Source organism: Dipodomys ordii, unplaced genomic scaffold (genome assembly GCF_000151885.1).
Source record: "Dipodomys ordii isolate 6190 unplaced genomic scaffold, Dord_2.0 Scaffold164, whole genome shotgun sequence".
NCBI lineage: Eukaryota > Metazoa > Chordata > Mammalia > Rodentia > Heteromyidae > Dipodomys > Dipodomys ordii.
In genome coordinates, this window is record NW_012267380.1 from 2357855 (window position 1) to 2377712 (window position 19858).

The 19858-nt window shown below is 57.0% G+C and overlaps 2 protein-coding genes across 4 annotated transcripts in view; one reads left to right on the forward strand and one right to left on the reverse strand.

Moving 5' to 3' along the window:
- Wbscr17 (Williams-Beuren syndrome chromosome region 17) overlaps positions 1-2022 on the forward strand; it is a 168174-nt gene extending 166152 nt beyond the window's left edge. Inside the window, exons 19-20 of the mRNA XM_013033173.1 lie at positions 1079-1246; positions 1556-2022. Of these exons, the coding sequence (XP_012888627.1) occupies positions 1079-1246; positions 1556-1684 (297 nt within the window). The 3' untranslated portion in view covers positions 1685-2022. The remainder of the gene's footprint in view (positions 1-1078; positions 1247-1555) is intronic.
- A 15072-nt stretch (positions 2023-17094) lies between these two features.
- Positions 17095-19858, reverse strand: part of Caln1 (calneuron 1) — a 148321-nt gene continuing 145557 nt past the window's right edge. For all 3 annotated transcript variants that reach the window (XM_013033198.1, XM_013033200.1, XM_013033199.1), the window contains one exon: positions 17095-17222. In XM_013033198.1, coding sequence (XP_012888652.1) covers positions 17095-17222 — 128 coding nt within the window. The remainder of the gene's footprint in view (positions 17223-19858) is intronic.

Consider the following 19858-nt stretch of genomic DNA (forward strand, 5'->3'; position numbering starts at 1 on the left):
AAGATGGCGTCTCTCGAGGACATGTAAGAATGTCCTGTCTCTTCTGGACAGGGAGCCGCTGCAGATTGCCGCCCAGCACTCTCGTCCCTTCTCCAAGAGACTCGAATCCAGAGAAGACCCTATTTCACTGGGAGAGGAGCCCCTCCTCTCGTGCCCTGTGTTTCCCCAGCCGCAGGGCCCCTGGCTTTCTGGGAGCCTGGGGTGGGGTGGAGTGGGGAGGCTCTCCTGCTACTGGGGTCTCAGGACACTAGTTTAGAGATGGGGACCCCACTAGGTAACCTGGTGCGTGCGACTCAGCTTCCTATAAGCGAGGGACAGAGAATAATCCTGAAAGCATGGGTGTGGAAATCGCGCTATTGATTGCCCTAAGGAATGCTTAGAAAAAGGGTACAAGACACGCCTTCACGTGCATCCTCAGTACTAGCCGTGTGCTGCGGGTGGCCAGAACCCCCACAGGGCTGGTGAGTGCACACACGTGTGTCCCAGAGCCCCCCTTTGGAAGCAAGGAGCTCACTGCTCTCACCTTGGCCTGACAACCTGCCAGAATTTAGTTTTTGGTTTTGCCGTGTGTGTGTGTGTGTGTGTGTGTGTGTGTGTGTGTGTGTGTGTACTGAGGTTCGAACTCAGGGCCAACCAATTTTCACTTGGCTTCCATGCTCATGTCTGGTGCTCTACCATTTGAACCATGCCCCCAGTCCAGCATTTTACTGGTTAATCAGAGTTAGTGTCTTGAGTCTTCAGATCCTAGCCCTCTGAATAGCTGGGGTTACAGGGGTGAGCCAAGAATTCAGGTGCCAGTTCTTTTCGCCAGCTCCTGCCCTCCTGGCAGGCTGAACAAAAGGCTGGAGTTCTGAGACGCGCTCAAAACACTCAGAAAGGGGCTGGGGCTGGAGTGGGCAGGGCTGGGGTGGGCAGGGCCAGGGTGGGAAGGGGTGGGGGAGCCAGGAGGGGGGTCTGATCGAGGCTCTGTGAGCTTGGGGTCCTGTGTACCAGTCCTGTGGAGACAGGCTGTGGCTGGAACGCAAATGGAGGGGTGAGGGAGGGGCTGGTGCACACGTCCCTCCTGCCCTCCCTGTAGCTGGCCCGCTACACCAAGGAGGGCCTCCTGCACCTGGGCGCCCTGGGGACCACCACACTCCTGCCGGACACCCGCTGCCTGGTGGACAGCGCCAAGAGCCGGCTGCCCCAGCTCCTGGACTGTGACAAGGTCAAGAGCAGCCTGCACAAGCGCTGGGCCTTCATCCAGGTGGGCACTGGGGTGGGATGGGGGCGGATGGGATGGAGGGGGTTTACAGGGCAGGGGGTAAGATCTCGATCCCCTCTGGAAAGTTCTTCGCCTTGACTGCACCCCATCCCTGCTCTCCCCTGGCTGGGCCACTGGGACTGGCCAGTTCATTGGTTCTCTGACTTAGTCTTCCCAGGAGACTCCCATGGTCCTTTGCATGGCCTGGCACCGGATGAGGAAAGGATGGGAGGGATGGTTCTCAAGGCCAGGTGCCTTGGTGTTGACCTTGACGGCTCCTCCCATCTGTCCATCCGTCCGTCTGTCTTCCAGAATGGAGCCATCATGAACAAAGGCACAGGGCGCTGCCTGGAGGTGGAAAACCGGGGCCTGTCTGGCCTGGACCTCATCCTGCGGCCCTGCACAGGGCAGCGGTGGACGATTAAGAACTACATCAAGTAGCCGGAGGGGCTGGGCCTGACCAGCCCAACTCGGGACATGGTGGCAGCCACAGGAGCCCAGGCCCCGGGCTGCATGGGGTCCCCAGCTGAAGACTTGAGCCCCATGGGTCTCCCAGGAGCCCTGAGGCTGGTGAACCTTGGAAAGCACCCTCAACCCTTCTCGGGGACCCCTGGAGCTGTGTCCCCCAGATCCAGGCCTCAGGGGGGCCACTGTTCCCCTCTGCGTCATCCCCGCCCTGGTGCCAGGGTCTGGGCCAGGCAGGGCCCCCCCACTTCCTCATCGTCTGCAGCAGCCACAGCTTCCGAACCTCACCCGGCCTCAGAGAAATGGGGGCTCCATCCTCCGTTGATTTGAGGTGGCTTCTGCGTGTTCATATTCCACAGCCCGGGAGGCCCCGGGCCCACAGTGCTGGACTTCCTGGGCCTCCCTAAGGGGCCTTGAAGGGTGACACCAGGCGCTGGGCACCCGGCTCCTCCATGTGTGCCCCTCAGGGGCTGGAATCAGGCTGGAAACACCTCCATGGGCTCCCCGCAGTGGAGCCTGCTCTGCCGGCCATGGCCAGGCGGGGGCAGTGTGGCCTGGCTCATGGTGTCTCAGAGGAGAATGAGGAGCTGACGAGTGGCCGGTGAGGATCCAGGACCTGGATGATGCTCCATGGGCCTCATCGCCCCGGCTCTGCCGGCCACACGGGCAGCTGAGCCGTCGTCTCCTCTGCAGAATAATCGCATCGTTTCTTTCCAATTGCCCTCTGGCTAGGGTGCACCTGTAAATCAGAGTTAATATATGAGCGTGTGTGCATGCATGGGAGAGTGTGTAAGTGTGTGTGTATGCGTGTGTGCATGCATGTGCGTGTGTGCATGTGTGTGTGTGTGTGTGTGTGGTGGGGAGAGCATCACAGCTCTGTGGCCTGGGGCTCGCCGCTTTGCTCACCTGTGTGGGGGGCAGGCTCCTGTCGCTGGCCACGGTCTTGCCTGGGGTGGGCCCTGCCTCTGCCAGTCAGTCCCCACTGCTGCCCCTGGCCACCCCCTGCCCAGGAGGACCCCTGTAGTCACCCACCCATGCGAGGGGCCAGGGCGTCACCTGGCATTCTCTTGGTGGTGGTTCCATTGCCCTATTCCCCATCTTGAAATAAATATGTTAGCACTTCCCAGGCGGCCTCCTTCTCTTCACCCTCCGAGCCCGTGCTGGAGAGGGGAGCTCCTGACACGGCCGTCGGTCTGAAGCAGAGCCCTGAGCCCCATGCTGTACAGAGCTGGTCCCCAGGCAGCAGCCTCAGGCCCCCCTGGTCAGCCAGGTTAGAAAGGCCTGGTTGGTGCCAGAGTCAGACCGAATGCAAGTCAGTGCAGAGCCGCGCTCCATGCCTGCCATCTCCAGACTGGGGGTACCATGTGGCCATGAGGCTCCAGGAACTGAGTGGTGGAAGCATCCTCAGGGCTGGCCAGGCGGGCAGGGGGTCTGGGTACAGTACAAAGCAGTGGGGTGCGGGTCAGGCCCCAGGGGCTCTTCCCCCTCAGCCCTGCACCTGTGTGTGTTCTGTCATCACACTGCTGGCCTTCCTTCCTGAGATTGGATCCGTACCCTGGTCATCACCTTCTCCCCCAGCACCCTTTCCAGGCTCAATGGCGGTGTTGGGGGGAAACTAAGTCCTGGGAATCAAAGAGAAATGGATGCAGCCAGACGGGGGTGCGCAGAGGAAGGGGGACCCAAAAACCTCCGACTGTGGATTCTGTGGGAGAAATGGAAAGTTCCAGAGGTGCTGCCATCTGCTGTTGGCACTTGACACCACCTAAGTTTGAGAGTAGCAGCCAGCCCCACCTCCCCAGCACCCCAGCCGTGGGCGCAGCGCAGGGATGGGGTTCTCAGCCCTCTGTGCGGCGTCTCCCCCACTCATGTGGTCTGGGTTAGTTCACTTCCCTTCTGCCGTCTTCCCTCTGATTTGTTCGGTGGGGGCGACCTGCACAAGCTCCCTGCCGAGCAAGAAGCCGTCTGCCAGGCCGTGTCCTCCAGCCGAGTATTTCTCAAAGCTTTCCCTTATGGCTCCATTTCCCCCAGTGGCCAGAGCACAGGGAACTGAACACCCCAGCTCAGCAGGATGGGGCTACGTGCCATCCCTGCCCTGTCCCCTACCTCCCCACGCCTCTGTAGCCCAAGTATGGGAAGTTTACTTCACATTCATTCACCACTTGTAATTGCATGCCCACTGCGTGTTGGCATGTGGCTTAGGGTGGCTCAGCTCTGTACGATGCAGAGTGGGCTCACTGGAGGAGGAGAGGGGTCATCCAGTGAGGAGGGGGGGTCATCTGATGGGGAGAGAGGTCATGTGACAGACAGCAGTCATTGCAGGGTCAGGTGCAGCTGGCCATGGGGACAGTGATGTCTGTGGACTTTCCAGACAGCAGGGAGGTGAGGCCACGGTTGAGGCTTGCCAAACCCACTTGACGGTGCTTTATTTTGCTCGTTGGGTCATGAAGAGAGAAAACAAAATGGGAAGACACTTTGATACCACAAAGTCAGAATCAAAACGTGCATTTTGAGGAAATTCCATGGGTTATTGCAAGATCAGAGGAGAAGCCCTGAGCCCCCTGCCAGCCAGGCCTGGCTGCCTCCTGCTGGACCCCGCCTAAGGGTTCATCTGCCACCTCAGCGTCAGGCTGCGGCCCACAGCCGGACTCCGCAGCAGGAAGACATTGTGGTGGTGGTGGGGGCGGGGGGAGTGAAGGGGGGGTCAGTAAGTGAGGTTGCTGCGTCCGCGGGGGAGGGACCGGCCCTCTGCCCCTCTTGCCTCCTCACTCAGGACTGCCAGGACCGCCTCAGCCTGCCCTAGCAAGTGCACTACCTTCTGTGCATGGTGGAGGGCCATGTGGAGGCCAAGAGTAGGAGGCTGGCGCGGTAAGGCCGGCAGGAGAGCCTGCGGGACTTCGCCCACGGAGGGAGGCCCGATGCTTTGGAGCCCAGCAGCTGGAAGAATCTGGCGGTGGGAGGATCGCGCTGAGGCTGGGGCCAGGTGGGAGGGAGACGCGGTCCTTGAATGACTAGCGAAAAGCAAGGCGGGAGGCGTGGCTCAGCAGCACCTGGCCAGCCCGCCTAGTGAGCCCAGAGAAAACAAAGAGGAAGAGGCGAGCAAAGGAGGGACGAGAGGGAAGCGGGAAGCCTGGTTATAGAGGCTTGGCCTTCCTGGAGGCGCTGCCCGGCGGGATGGGCTCCACGGCCCAGACATACACAGGGCCCGCCCCGTCCTGCTCGACCTGGGTACCTGGCTGCCGGAGTGCAGGGTTTAGCAGCGCCAGGCTGCTTTCCAGGGCCACGTTGGGGGCCGGAGGGGCGGGGCCCTGGAGGGGCGTGGCCGGGGAGGGGCGGGGCCTGGACAGAGGGGAGGGCCTGGGAGGGGAGGCTCCCTGAAGGGGCGGGGCCTGGGCAGAGGGGAGGGCCTGGGCAGAGGGGAGGGCCTGGGAGGGGCGGGGCCTGGGAGGGAAGGGACTGGGAGGGGAGGGGCCAGAGCCCGGCCGGGGGTGGCCCCCCGGTGGGCGTGGCCGCTCACCCTGACACTGGCGCGGAGCTCGGGTTCCCTCTGCTGGCCCCGCACGCTCCTCCCGGAAAACACGAGTCATGTCCCCCAAAAGCTCATAAAATCCTTGTGTATCTTGCCAGTGCGTCCATTTAGCCCATAAGATATATTTATATACCTTAGATATGCATGTAATAAGTACACAAAATGCACGTTTTGTGCATTTTGAAGCTGTTTAAGTGCATAAATGTGTCTTTTATGTCTTCCACCAGGCGGTCCTGGGAGGGTGCTGGCCGCCAGGCCGCCACCAGGGGGCGCGCGTGCACTGCGATGCCCCGCAGCCTCCGGAGGTCTGCGCGCACTGCCGGCGCAGCCTGGGCTCGGCCCCGCGGCCGCCCTGGGCGGGCTGAGCACCTGCTGCCTCCTTCCCCCACCTTTTCATTTTATTGTTTTATGTCGCTTATTCTCTACAGTCCTGGGACACAGGTCTGGCATGCCAGGCCAGTGCCCGCCACCGGTGCCCTCCCAGCCCTTTCATCGCGTTTAGCTTATTGTTGAGCCTCGCTAGGACGGGCCTGGGACGCGTGACCTCCCGGAGCCGGAACTACAGGCGTCTGCTACCCAGCAGCTCGGGGGCTGAGCACTTCTCACCAGCTCTGCCGGTTCACCCGTCCTCAGGAAGGGGTGGGAGGACCAGGCGCAGAGGCCCAGGCGTGGAGTGAGCAGGCGGGCGTCCACTCATGCTGGATGGGCCCCGGGCAGGGAGGGCACTAAGTGGGATGAGCCTTCTTCACAGACCACCAGCAACATCTTAATTTTGGGACCCTGGCTCTCTGGGCGGGGGAAGCAGGGCAGGCGGGTGGCAGGATGGGGCGGGGGGGGGGGGGGGGGTGAGCAGGGAGCCCCACCGTGCAGGGGCTGGGCAGTGGGGCCCCAGAGACCAGTGCTGGTGGACTCCAGGCACCGAGGCCAGGGCTGGGCCTGAGTTCCACATTCTGCGTGCTCTAGCTTGTCATTTGCACCCTGAGCTCCAATACACTTCTCGGCTCTCCAAGATGTCCGGGTAAGAATCAGACCTGTGGCTGTGGGCAGCCCTAGACGCTAGGATGAACACGAGCTGCTTCTGATGGGAAGAAGCTGTATTTATCTTGGTTGGGATGTCTGTCCTTTTGTGAATGAGGCGAGCACTCATAATTAATGTTGTAAGGCCCCCAAATTCTGAATGCTCTACCTGGGTATTTGCACCCTGAGCTCCAATACACTTAGCTTTGCACGAAGTTGGGATAGTCAGCTCTGTGGGTGTGGACCAGAGCGAAGGGATGGTCCTTGGATGAACGCAGGCGCTGCTTCTGACGGAGAGAAGCCGCCCATTTACCTTGGTGTGATAGCTGTGCTTTTTTCAATTAGTAGAGCACTAAGAATTTGGGGCCTTAAAACAAATGCTCTTAATTTTAATTGGTGAAGATGCTGACCAGTAGGGTAACAGGTACATGAGTAAGGGACATTTCTTGTTGAACATCGATACCCACTCCATTTTTGTTCTCCATAGTTCTCCCCCCTGCCCAAAGTTGTGAAGTTTATTTCCAACATAATGTCCCGTGAGGTTCATTGTTGCAATAGGTCATCCTTTGCACTTCTTTCAGCATTCTGTTATTTCCCTTCCCTTCCCCAAATCAGATAAATGAATATACAAAATGGAGGTTACCAGAATCAAAGACAGAGATTGCCAGGGATAAACCAATGTAAAAAGAAAAGTGAAATAAAATAGGTAGAAAGAACTAGATAATAGTACATTGGTGACACCAAGGTTGACAACTGAAAAAGAGATGTGTTGTTTCCATGTCTTGGAGTTCATTTAAATTAGCATCATTTTAAATGGTCATATGTACATAGCTCTTGAGCTATTATGATTCTCTACCAGGACTATACTAGGCATATACTAATTATTACAAGTGAGTAAAACCAAGCTGGGAGGGTGGCTCAGTGGTAGAGTGCTTGCCTTGCATTCATGAGGCCCTGGGTTCGATTCTTCAGTACCACATAAGCAGAAAAAGCTGGAAGTGGAGCTGTGGCTCAAGTGGTAGAGCGCTAGCCTTGAGCTGAAGAACTGAGGGACAGTGCCCAGGCCCAGAGTTCAAGCCCCACAACCTAAAAAAGTAATAGTTCTTTTCTGATCTGAAGAATAAGATATAGCTTCTGGGAGATTAAAAATAAAATATAGAACATATGTAAACAATAGTAACAACAACAGTTATTTCCATGATACAGAAATTTGACCTACTGTGGCCTAGCTTGATATCATTTGGATAAATGCCCAGGAAGGCTTTTATGGGACTGGGCCTTTATGGGATTACTGGATTATAGGGGAGTTCAATGTTCAGTCTTTTGAGGAACCTCCATACCGCCTTCCAGAGTTGCTCAACCAGCTTACATTCCCACCAACAGAGTAGTAGTGTTCCCTTTTGGCCACACCCTCTTGATAATGGCCATTGGGGTGAGGTGGAATCTCAATGTGGTTTTTGATTCGCATTTATTAAAATGGCCAGTGACACTAAGCATTTCTTCATGTGTCTATTGGCAATTCTTATTTCTTCTGTGCGATCATGCCTGGGTCTTCAATTCTATTCCATTGGTCCTCATGCTTGTTCATGTGCCAATACCAAGCTGGTTTTTTTTTTTATAACTTCAGCTTTATAATAGAGTTTGAAGCTTGGTATTGATATTCCTCCAGCACTGTTCTTCCTGCTAAGAATTGTTTTCACTATTCAGGGTCTTCTATTGTTCCATATGAAGTTTTTGATTACTTCTTCTATTTCACTGACGAATGAGGTTGGGATATTGATAGGTATTGCATTGAATTTGTAAATCACTTTGGACAATATTGCCATTTTCATGATGTTAATTCTTTCAATCCAGGAGCATGGGAGGTTTTTCCACTTCCTTAAATCGGCTTTAATTTCCTTTTTTAAGTTTTTAAAGTTTTCATCATAGAGGTTGTTGACCTCTTTGGTTGTTTATTCCTAGGTATTTTATTTTTAGAAGCTATTACAAAAGGAGTTGTTGTTTTTTCTGTTTTAGTCTCACTTTTCTTATTGTTAGCATACAGAAAAACTTTACTTTTTGTGATTTTATTTTATTTATTTATTTATTTTGGGTCTGGTCGTGGGGCATGAACTCTGAGGGCGCTGTCCCTCAGCTCTTCAGCCTGAGGCTAGTGCTCTACCACTTGAGCCACAGCACCACTTCCGGCTTTTTTCTTTTTGCTTATGTGGTGCTGAGGAATCGAACCCAGGGCCTCATGCATTGCAAGGCAAGCGCTCTACCACTGAGCCACCTTCCCAGCCCTGTGATTTAATTTTATACCCCACTACTTTGCCAAAGTTTCGGGTCAGCTCAAGTAATTTGGGGAAGGAGTCTATGGGGTTCTTTAAGTACAGGATCATGTCATCTGCAAAGAGGGAGAGTTTTACTTCTTTCCCTATTTAGATCCCTTTTATGCTTGGCTCTTGCCTTATTGCTCTGGCTAGGAATCCCAATGCGATATTGAAGAGGAGTGGAGAGAGCAAACATCCTTGTCTCGTTCCTGATTTTAGAGGAAATGGTTTTAACCTTTCACCATTAAGTATAATGTTGACGGGATGTTTGTCACATATGGCTTTTATTATATTGAGGAATGTTCCATGGATTAATAGTTTCTCCAGCACTTTCATCATAAAGCGGATCTTGTCAAATGATTTTTCTGCATCTGTTACGACAATCATGTGGTTCTTGTCCCTGCTCCTATTGATGTGTTGAATTACATTAATTGACTTGCATATACTGAACAAGCTTCGCATCCCTGGAATGAATCCTTTTTGATCATAGTGTATGCATTTTTTGACAGCTTCTGTCAGAAGCAGTAGCTCCTGTGTTCATCCTAGAGTCTAGGGCTGTCCCCTCTCCTCTCTCTGTCCACAGCCACAGATCTGATCTTTTGCCCAACATCTTGGAAAGCTGACGAGTGTGTTGGAATTCAGGATGCAAATGACAAGATAGAGCACTCAGAATGTGGGTGCTTTAAAACAACTTCTGAGTGCTTTGCTCATTTACAAAAGGACAGACATCCCAACAAAGATAAATACACAGCTTCTTTCTGTCAGAAGCAGCTTCTGTGTTCAGCCTAGCAGCTACGGCTCTCCCCCTCCTTCTCGCTGTCCACAGCCACAGATCTGATTTTTCCTCCCGACTTCTTGTAAAGCTGATGAATGTATTGGAGCTCAGGATGCAAATGACAAAGAAGAACACTCAGAATTTGGGGGCCTCTAATCCTAGCTACTCAGGAGGCTGAGATCTGAGGACCCAGGTTCGAGGCCACCCAGGTAGGAAGTCCATGAGATTCATCTCAGTTTAACCAGCAAAAATCCAGAAGTGGAATTGCGGCTCAGATGGTAGAGCACCAGCCTTGAGCTTTAACCAAGCTAAGCAATCACACAAAGCCCTGACATTCAAGCCCCAGTTCTGACACACATGCGCATGCCTGAGTGTACACAGGCACACACACACACAGATACACACACACAGACACACACACACACACACACATTTCAGGCTTGTACTAATTTTCCATGTTAGCCAGATTTCTCTTACTGTAAAAATTCCCTGTGGTAAACTGCTTTGAGAAGAAAGGTGGTTGTGGGAGTTTCAGGCTGTGGCTTTGGGTCTGGGATGGCACCATGAATGATGTGAAGGAGGCTCAGTGAGGGAGCCGGGAGGGCTGGGGGAGGGATCAAGGGAAGGAGAGGGAGGGAGGGTTAACTGGCCGCAGGGGCATGGGTTTGCTGTAGTAACTCACCTGGGGAAGAGTGTTTTACTGTGTGAGTCCAGCCAAACAAAGTTCAATGATTCTACATAAGCTGGTTCAGGCCGGCGGATGCACCACAGAGCAGCCGATGCACCCCAGAGCAATGGATGCACCCCAGAGCAGCAGATTCACCCCAGAGCAAAGGGTTCACCCCAGAGCAGTGGATTCATGCTGGGCCTGTAGAGTCGGTGGCTCTTCCAGGGAGACGCCCAACCTGGGGAGGGTGGTGGGGCCAGCCCAGGGAGTGATCAAGGCTGCATTCATTTTTTTTTAAAGCCCCCATAGTCTGAGACCCATTGCTGGCAGAGATCCTTGGATCTCAATGAACCTTGAAGTCGCTGTTCTTTTGTTTGCACATATTCCGTGATTGCAGTTTTGCCAAGTTCAACGATTCACACGCATCTCACAGGCCTCGACAGGCCCCTCCCCCAGTCCCCTCCCTCTGCCCTCCCTCATGACTAGAGTCCGGTGCCTTTCACAGAGAGAGAAACCGGAGGCCAGGAAGGCCGGGTGCCCAGTGGCTCCACTTTCCTGATGCCCGGCAGTGACCGGTGCTGCAACCACTTAGGGCCACCAGGGACCGGGGCCTGGGAGATCTCCCCCAACGGGGACTTGTATTTCTGGCTAAGTCCAAGATGTCTAGGGAGACAGAATGCATGGAAACACCTCTGAGAAACAGGGGTGGGGTGGGGGGGGCGCGGGGCTGGGAGGTGGATGCTGCCCTCCTGAGGGGACTGGGTCTCCATGAGTGTCTTTAAGTCCCATCGCCTCAAGCTATAGAAGGATCTGGATGTCCTTTTATGTCTCTATGGAACCTCACATAACATTAAACATTCCAGAAGCTTCAGCAAAAGCTGTGCAATGCCTGAAGGCCAGTGCATAATAGAAACCCATCGCTGGGGCATTGGAAAGGTTTTCTCAGCCGTATCTGCTCCCCTGTTCTCCAGCGGGGTCAGGGTTTGCTCACCAAGGGGCCCATGGTCAGCCAGCCTGTCGCCTCCTCCCAACCTCTGCCTGGGCACCACCACAGTCCTGATCCGCAGCTCTGATCCGCAGCCCACCCCGCCTCTCAACCTCCTGAAAAGGAACAAAAGCTCTCATCAAAAGGAAAAACAAAAGAACTTTAATTTTTTTCTTCTATTGCATAAATAATGGCAAATTAGACTCTTTTATACAGATTATATATTTACAGACAAGTTTGGTTAGAGAACTCATGTAGCAACATGTTGCACTTGGCTCTTCTTTATACACTAAGGTAACAAGTTAATAATATAGACTTCATTCGCATGCCCAGTGGATTTATATGAATATTTACATTTTATATAAAGATTTTTATGTTAACTATCCTGCCCACTCTCTCATCACTTACTAGCAGAAATCACCAACTGATATCCAAAAAAAAGAAGCACAAAGAAAGGAATGTGGATGAGGTAAGTGGGAGCTTGTGACCCCCAGTTTCTACCAGAGGCATTATCCATGCTGGGCAGAGCCCCGAGCCCCCCTACCTGGGCCTCGCTGGTCCTAACTCACTGTGCTGGAGTTTACTCCTGTGCTTTGCAGACAGCCCCTGTGGCAAGTGGGCCCCCCCAGGGCCTTGGTGGCACCCTATCACCAGGAGGCACAGCAGCTGCCCCCCCCAGACTGGCCCGATCCTTTCTGGCCCAGCCCGGCCCCCCAGGAACTGTGTCTTTGGTTAGTCCTTGGGGAAATAACTTATTCCTGAATTCAGAGTTGGAGAAGAAAAACCAAACCCATCCAAGAAGCTACTCAAGGACCCTAAACCTCATACTTGTCATGAGAAAGAATATTCTGGATTTCTCCTAGGAAGAGCTGAGCCCTGAGCCTCCGGAGACTGACCTAGTGTTTCTGCATGCTTACCTGTGAGCAGAGCTGGGTGGCCGGCCAGGACCGCAGCCTGCAGGGAACCCGCGTGGAGGACTGGGTGCTGGCCTGGGGCCTGCAGTGCATGCCCCTGCCCTCTCCTGATTCCCCTCCCCATCCTTGTGCTCGATGCCCCCCCTCCCCTTGCCCTTTTGTGGGGGCTACACTTGTGCTTGAGCCATCACCAGTCAGGGGAGGGACGGTCACTGCCCGTGGTCCCTCTGGACTGTGGACTTCTCCCAGGGCCAGGGGTGATGACAAACATGTCACTTCTGTGGGAGCTGCTGCTCCAGGGGCCCGGGGGGGGGGGGGGGGACAGAACAAAACAAAAAGTGAAGGGAGCAGTGGTGGGGATAGCGCTCTCCAGGGTGCTGATTCCAGCATCGCTGGCCTGGCGCTCTCCAGGGTGCTGATTCCAGCATCGCTGGCCTGGCGCTCTCCAGGGTGCTGATCCAGCATCCCCGGCCTGCCTTGTGTTGCTTCTTGTGGCCTTTAGGGTTTTGCCCCTTAATTTTCCTGGACAGGGAGCCAGTCTTCCACACTCCTGGAAGTCAGGGGGGACCCAGCCTCAAGACTCCACCTCTGATGCACCCCACAGACCACGGACTCCCACAGGAGGCCGAGGACTTGAGGAGCTCGGGCAGTGCTGCCCTCAGGCATCATGGCCTCCCACCTGGGATGCCCACTCTGACCTGTGCTCCAAGCTGGTTGCCAGCGGTCAGAGAGAAGCCACAGTCACCTGGTGGGAGGCGGGGTCCGGTCCTGGGTCAGTTTCCAGTTCCCTGCTTGCTTTCCTGGCTGCGCTGCAGCTCCTGGAAGCCTGGGCCAGGTGCTCTGGACTTTTCTACACCTGTGTTCCCCCAACGCAAGCCCAGCTCCTCCCAGGTTCACAGACAAGTTATCGGGGTCCAGCCAGGGCTCTCAGCCCAACACACAGGGAGGTGTCCCCAGACTGACCTCCGCCGTCCTTACGAGGTCCTTCCCTTCCCTCAGGCCGAGATGGACAGACACCTCGTGCTGCACACCCCTGCATTTCCTGAATGATTCCTTCTGAGTCAGCTCACTGCCCTGTCCTCCCGAGATGCCAACCCCAACCCCCAACACGGACAACACCCTCTTCTTGTTTAATTTCATTTTGAGACTCAGTCATGCCCTGTAACCCAGGCCAGCCTCTGCCTCAGATCCTCCTGCTTCAGCCTCCTGAGTGCTGGGTGTACAGGTATGCAGTCCCCACTCGGCAGACAACTTCGGACAGGGTAAGGAACGTTGATTTGAAAGTCACCCCTCCCTCACAGTGGAGGGAAAGAGGGGTGAGTGTACTCCCCAAATGCTGGGTGACTCCCATGGGGCAGGCTGGGCAAGTTATGTCCAGGAAGAGAGGATGGCCATCGGTGCCTCAGGAAACCCCGGTGCTTTGCAGCATTTCTCAGGCCAGTGTCAGCTTGGGTGCCAGGCGTTGCTTCCCTGTCCCCAGAGACTCCCTGGGCCACCCAGAATCCAGTAGGAGCCGAGACCCAGCGTCGCCTGCTCGTTGTGCCCCCCACCCACCCACTCAGAGCAAGGACTGAGGGCAGTGTGGGCACAAGGCGCAGCTGGACCGCTCTGATGCTTCAACCCTCACAGAACAGGGACCTGGGAGCCAGCCCAACCCCACCGGGATCCTGTCGCAGCCATAAGTGATTCAGATGGAAAACCCTCACAGGGATAACGCTCGCTCTTGATTCTGCAGCTGCCCCTGAGGGGGGGCGTGGCTGCACGCTCCGCCTCACGGAGGCCCTGAGGCCAGGATGAGGTCTGACCCCCACTGCACTGGACCGAGGTTCTGCCAGGCACAGAACAAGGACATGGATGAGTCTAGAAGCACGGTCTGGGCTCACGGGCACGCACACAGCAGGGCAGGGTGGTCGTGTGAGGGGCAAGCGGTTGAGGCCAACAGGGGGAACACCTGCCTCTGGAAAAGGGAGCACTGAGGCCTCCTGTGGGGAAGGGGGATGGGAGGCCTAAAGCCCAGGGCGCACCCTCCTCCCTGCCACAGGCCGCCACGGCGATCCCGTGGAGGAAGAGGGCACCACGCATGCCTCTTGGTCTCTGAACTGAAACACCCAGGACCTCCAGGCTGAGCCTGGCCAGGACAGTTGGAGTGCAATACCGCCGTGTGCACGAGTGCACATGCCCCGCTTGCTTGTGCCAGTTCACACCTCCCGGAAAGCACAGATGCTGAGGAAGAGTAGAGACTTAGACGGTTTCCACTTCCAGACAATTGCTAGTTGTGCCTAGATTTGGGATTCCCCTGCTCTGGGAGGCAGGGTGCAGGGTGGTGAGGGGAGGAAAGGCAGAGGAATCACCATTCTCTGGGGGACCCCGCAGGGGGCCGGGCTGCATAGATGCAGGGTGTTCCTTATGAACACCCCCGCCCCCCGCTGCTCCAGGCCCTGACAAGCTGGAGGAACACAGGAGACGTGGTACGATATGGGCTGTCAGGGCTACACCCCTGCCCCTACAGCCGGGCCACAGGGGCCCGCGCACTGCTCCCCTCCTCTGGTTCCAACTTGTGGGTTCTGTGTCTGGAGTGGTAGGAGGCAGCGTCATCGGGGGTTGGGGGACCAAAGTCACAATGTCAACCCTGCCTGAGCCCAGGCACTGAGGAGCGGCACACGCCTGGCATCCTGGACACCTAGGCTGAGATCTGAGGATTGCAATCCAACGCTACCCAGCCTTCTAATCCACCACCAAAATCCAGAGGTGGAGCCGTGGCTCAAGTGGTACAGCACTCACCTCAGGTACACAAGCTCAGGGACAGTGCCTGGGCCTCTGAGTTCAAGCCCCAGGCCCTGTGTGCACGCACGCACGCACGCACACACACACACACACACACACACACGCACACACACACATGCTAATCCTGCCTGATTCTGGCTCTTGTGCTCTGGGGACGGGGGACCTTCCTGCTACAAGACAGAAGCCAAGCTGGGCACTGAGGCTGCAGCCCCGCACCCAGGGCAGCGGAGGCCGAGGCCCCCCATCTCCTGCGGGACACCTCCACCTGTGGGCACCGTGGGAGCATTCCGCCACGTGGACAGAGAAACCCAGCCTCCTGGATGGGTCTCCCGTCACCCGAGCAGCACCGCCAGGCTGCGAGTCACAGCGGCACAGTCCGAGTCCCCTGCGTCCAGGGCTGCTAGCAGCTCAGCTGCGGACACACCGTGCTCAGGCGCCTGGGGTGACTGTGACTGGGCTCCATTTGGGGCCAGCAAAGACTGCTGTGGCTTTGCTCTTGTCCTCTCCCCTTTCACACACCCCCAGGACACACGGCCTTCTCTGTTTCCCCCAACCTCCACCCCAGGCCGCTGGGAGAGCGAGGCGCCTTCCCTCCCCCCTCCCTGCGGCTCATCTCACTGACCACGGGACAGGAAGCAGCTGACAACGGGGTCACGTCGTCCGCCAACAGCCGGGAGACTGGTGTCTGGGAGCGGTCACCCTGGTGTCCACCTGGCAGAGGCGGGGAGGGAGGCTGACCCCAGGACACCTCCACCCCACCCTGCAGTGGAGGCCGTGGCCACGGGGCTGCTGCACGGGTCCTGTCGGCGCTCGACCTGTTCCATTTGTGTTCCTCTACCGAGGAGGCTGGTGACTGAGCAGGGGGAGGCGGGGCGGGGGGGACAGTGCAGGTACATGGGGGGGGGGGGAGAGCAGGGGGGGAGGGCACAAGGCAGGTGTACAGGGGGCAGGGCAGGTATATGGGGGTGGGGGAGGTATGCGGGGGCAGGGCAGGTATGGGGGGGATTGGGCAGGGTGGGGCACCACCTTCCTTGGCTAGTCTGGATCCTCCAGACTCCGGTGGGCTTCGGTTTCACGGGTCTGGGGAGCCCGGCGCCCCCTTTCCCTGCTATGGCTCAAACCCTAGTGACTGTGCTGGGAAGCGCTGCCCCCCTCCCCAGAGGGGCCGGCTCCACGGGCCCCACGGGGCCGCGGGGAAGGCTGCAGAGGTGAAGTGGAGGAAGACTGGGTGTGGAGCCCGGGCTCCAGGTCTGAGAAGGCAGTGGGGGGGCTGGGGGCACGGAGGCTCCCCTCTGCCTCCCCCTGCAATCAGATGGGAAAGACTGGGCGCCAGGGCGCTGGGCGTGAGGGCACAGGGTGCAGCACGTGGCTTCCGGCTGCCACGGAAACAAAGCGAGACACAGACCTGAGCTGGCAGAGCTGCGCGGGCGGGGGGCTAAGGGGGGGCCAGCTGGCAAGCTTCGGCTAAGGTGTGGGGGGGAAGCTGGGGTCCCCTGTCCAGTGTCGGGAGAGACAGCCTCGCCTGAAGCAGGCAGAGTTCAGTGGCCTTCAGCTCCTGTGGGCTGAGCTGGCCAGCATCTCTCTCGGCCACTGGAGGGATTGAGGAGGTGCGGGCGGGCGGTGCAGGCGCTGGGGCGTCCTCCTGTGGACATGACCTCATCCCTTATTGTGACAGCCAGCAGGTAACCCAGCCCCGAGCCCGACCCGGCCTGCAGACCCCAGGGCCAGACCCAGCTCTGTCCAATCTGACCCCACCTGCTTCACCCTCTGCCCCAAGAAGCTGTGATGCCGTTGGGGAGGCAGGCTCAGGCCCCACACGCGGGCGCGGCTCTGTCCATCTGTCTGTCTGTCTATCATCCGCGGTGCAGGGGATATCCCAGCTGGTCTCCGTGTGTTGCTTGTTTTCTCGGACGGTGGCCAAGGGCAGAAAGCGGGGAACAGGCGCTGTGGGCTGGAGGTGCTGGTGCGGGCAGCTTTAGGGCAGCAGAAAGCCGAGTCAGGGGTCCTTGCTGGGTGGAGAGGGAGGCTGGGCTGGGCCTCGGTGGAGTCTGTGGACCGTGGGGAAGAGCGAGGTGGGAGGGGGCGCTGGTCACCCCCTCTGTCTTCCCGCCCGATACTGGGGTCCACAGGGAGGAAGTAAATTTATCTTCGGAGCTTGGCGCTCCGGGCTCGTTATTGCATTAGGAAACAAAACCATTAAAGCGAGAAGAGCCCTTGTGCAGACACCCGGAGACGGGGTTGGTGGAGGCCCAGGTCCAGGCACGGTCCCTACAGAGGTCAGAGAATGGAGGACGGAGGTCAAGAGCAGAGGACAGAGGCTCTGTGGTCCGGAGGTCCGGCCCCGGTGTGCGTGTGCACAGTGAGCGGGCGGGGTGGATGAGGACGCTCCGTCACCCGCTCCGCCGTCTACTCCATGCCGCTCCGGAGGATCTGGTTGGCTGCGATCAGCATGACGCTGATGATGAAGGCCATGGCGAAGGCGCAGATGAGGCTCTTCCGGACGCAGGTCTGCCGGTTCTGCTTCTGGGAGTGGACTGGGGTGGGGAAGGATGGAGGGGAGGGGAGCGGAGGGGGGAAGGTAGGAGGGAGGGAAAGGGGGGGCCGGGCAGAGTGCCCGGAGGTCAAGGACACAGGGATGGCAGGTGGGGGAGAGATGAGAGAGGGTACAGTGAGACCAGAGACCTCATTCACCCCAGCCTCGTGGACCAGGATGCGTGCCCTGGCAAGGGGAGGGGGCACACCGTGTGGCCTTGGAGATCGGGAGAATCATGGTTCCAAGCCAGTCCAGACAAGAAGCTCACAACCCCCCTCCCCACATCTGAACCCCGACTTGGACACTGTGATTTGTGAGTGTCCCTTGCTGTGTGTCTGGGATGACAGGTAGGTACCATCACACCTGGCTTGGTGATTGAGATGGGATCTTGGTAAGTTTTTGCCTGGGTCAGCTGCCTGGAGACCAGGAGAGAGACAGAGAGACACACAGAGGGACTGCAGGAGGGACTGGGGGTGACACACACTCTTCAAAGCCACATCCCCAGTGGACTTCCTCCAAGCAGGACCTGCCTGCCCCAGGGCCTTTCACCTAACCCTGAGCCAATCAGAGATAGATCCATGACCATTCGTGGTGACCTGATCAGTGGTAGATCCACAGCTGTGACCCCATTGGTGGTAGACCCATGGCTGTGACCCCACTGGTGGTAGATCCACAGCTGACCCTGCCGATGATAAACCCACGGCTGTGACCCTGTCGGTGGTGGATCCAATGGTAGATCCATTGCTGAACTCAGTGTCCCTGGGTCCAGCCACACCTGTGTCTGCAGTCCGCCGGTAAAGACCCAGCTCCCATACAGGAGCCCGTGGAACGCTCTATATCCAAACGTTTGCTTTGTACTTGGTTGGAGGCCCCAAAATACAATAAAATATAAATTACTAAGTAAAATAAATAAAAATAGGTTGCCAAAAGACCAGGTCAAGGGGTCCACAGCCCTCAGGTCACAGAAGATGTCTTTCTCTAGGATGAGTTCAGTCTGGCCAGTGAGGCCGCTATGTTTTCAGACTAACAAAGCTTCTGGGACAAGAAGATAACAGACCCAGCACCTCCCAGCCAGGGCTGCATAGATCTGGGGCCCTCCTGGCCCCTCCTCTCCTGGCTCCGCCCCCATCTCCGCTCTGACAGGCTCCGCCCCCTCCCAGCAGGAGGGCCCTCCCTGCCCCACCCCCAAGCTTGATCATTTCCCTCCTCTCTGAGCTCCCATCTTGCTATGGCTAATCCTCCTGGATCCAGCGGGCCTGTAGGCGCTCGGATGATTTCAGAATGTTCTGTGGTTCAGTCCTGCACTTACTGATTAGTGTCTTAAGTTCTTAGCTAGGGGTGTGGAGCCAGTTTCTCCCAGGAGTGAGCAAGTGTAAAATGACGCCAGGTCAGAGGATGGGAAGGAAGAGAAGGGAAAGACAAAGCAGAGGGGAGAGGGGTGCAGAGGCGTGTCCTCACAGGGCTCCCCCCCGCACCCCGAACAGCCATCTACCCCCTGCAGCCCGAGGGCTGACAGAAGCTGTGGGCAGACAGTGGATGGGCACGGGGGAGAGGGGTGTGCAGAAGCTCGTCTGTGGAGAAGACACTTGGAAACACAGTGAAGGACAACGCACACCCATGGGGCAATGGTCTGAGGCTCTTCTCTGTCCCTCCACTTATGTGCCCAAGGACACGGGGCATGGGGCCCATGTAGGGCTGTGAGGATGAAGGACCTGGACAGGCACTGGACGCTCTGTGCTCAGTGAACGAAGGACACACAGCCCACGCAGGGGCTCCTCAGGTGAAGAGATATTAGAGGCTGGGCCCTGGGCTCTTGCGTCACGTGCAGACCTGGCGGGAGCAGGGTGCTGTGCTGACCGCTGAGCGGCAGAAGGCAAGATTTTCTGGCCAAGGCTGTCGACGGGATGTGAGCCCGCGGCGTCCTCTCATACCCACATCCCCAACTCCTACAGGAATTGTTGACCTTCTGCTTAGCAGCAGAAAACCCTGCAAATACTTGGTGTGGTGGCAGAAAGTTGACCTGCCACGGATCCATCTGTTTCTTTATAATAATTTAACGATTAACTGCCACCTGCCATTCTGAATTTGCAGCACATCATATTTTTGTGTGCTCCTCCATTCTCAGGTCTACTCTGTATCTCCCCAAGAAGGCTCTAGGCCAGCTTGGGATGATGGTAAGTCAAACATCTGATTTATTTACCTAACTACTGCCTAAGACTCTGGCCCAGTGACTGAGAAGCTTCTCTGAGCCTGTTTTCCCTCTCTGCCACGTGAACTGATGGTAACTGTACCAGTCACTAAAAGAATTAACCCGAAGAGGAGTGAGCAAGTGCAGGTGAAAGGTGGATCACGTGGTCAGGTGCTGGAGCCAGAGCCACGCCAGGGTTCATTGCTATGTCCAGAGCCGGGGCCATGCCCTGCTTCCGTCCTCCCTACCTTCCCACAGGCCCTGTAGACCGCACATGTGCCTGCCCTGCCTCCTACCCATACCCATTCGGCAGAAGAAGCACAGCTAGACTCTCTTTCCTGGAGCACTGCTCAGTGGTCTCACACTGCAGAGGACCAGGACCCAGGGGCCAGGCTGCCAGAGAGGACCACGGGCCTGCTTGTACCTGGCCCACCCCACCCAGGACCACA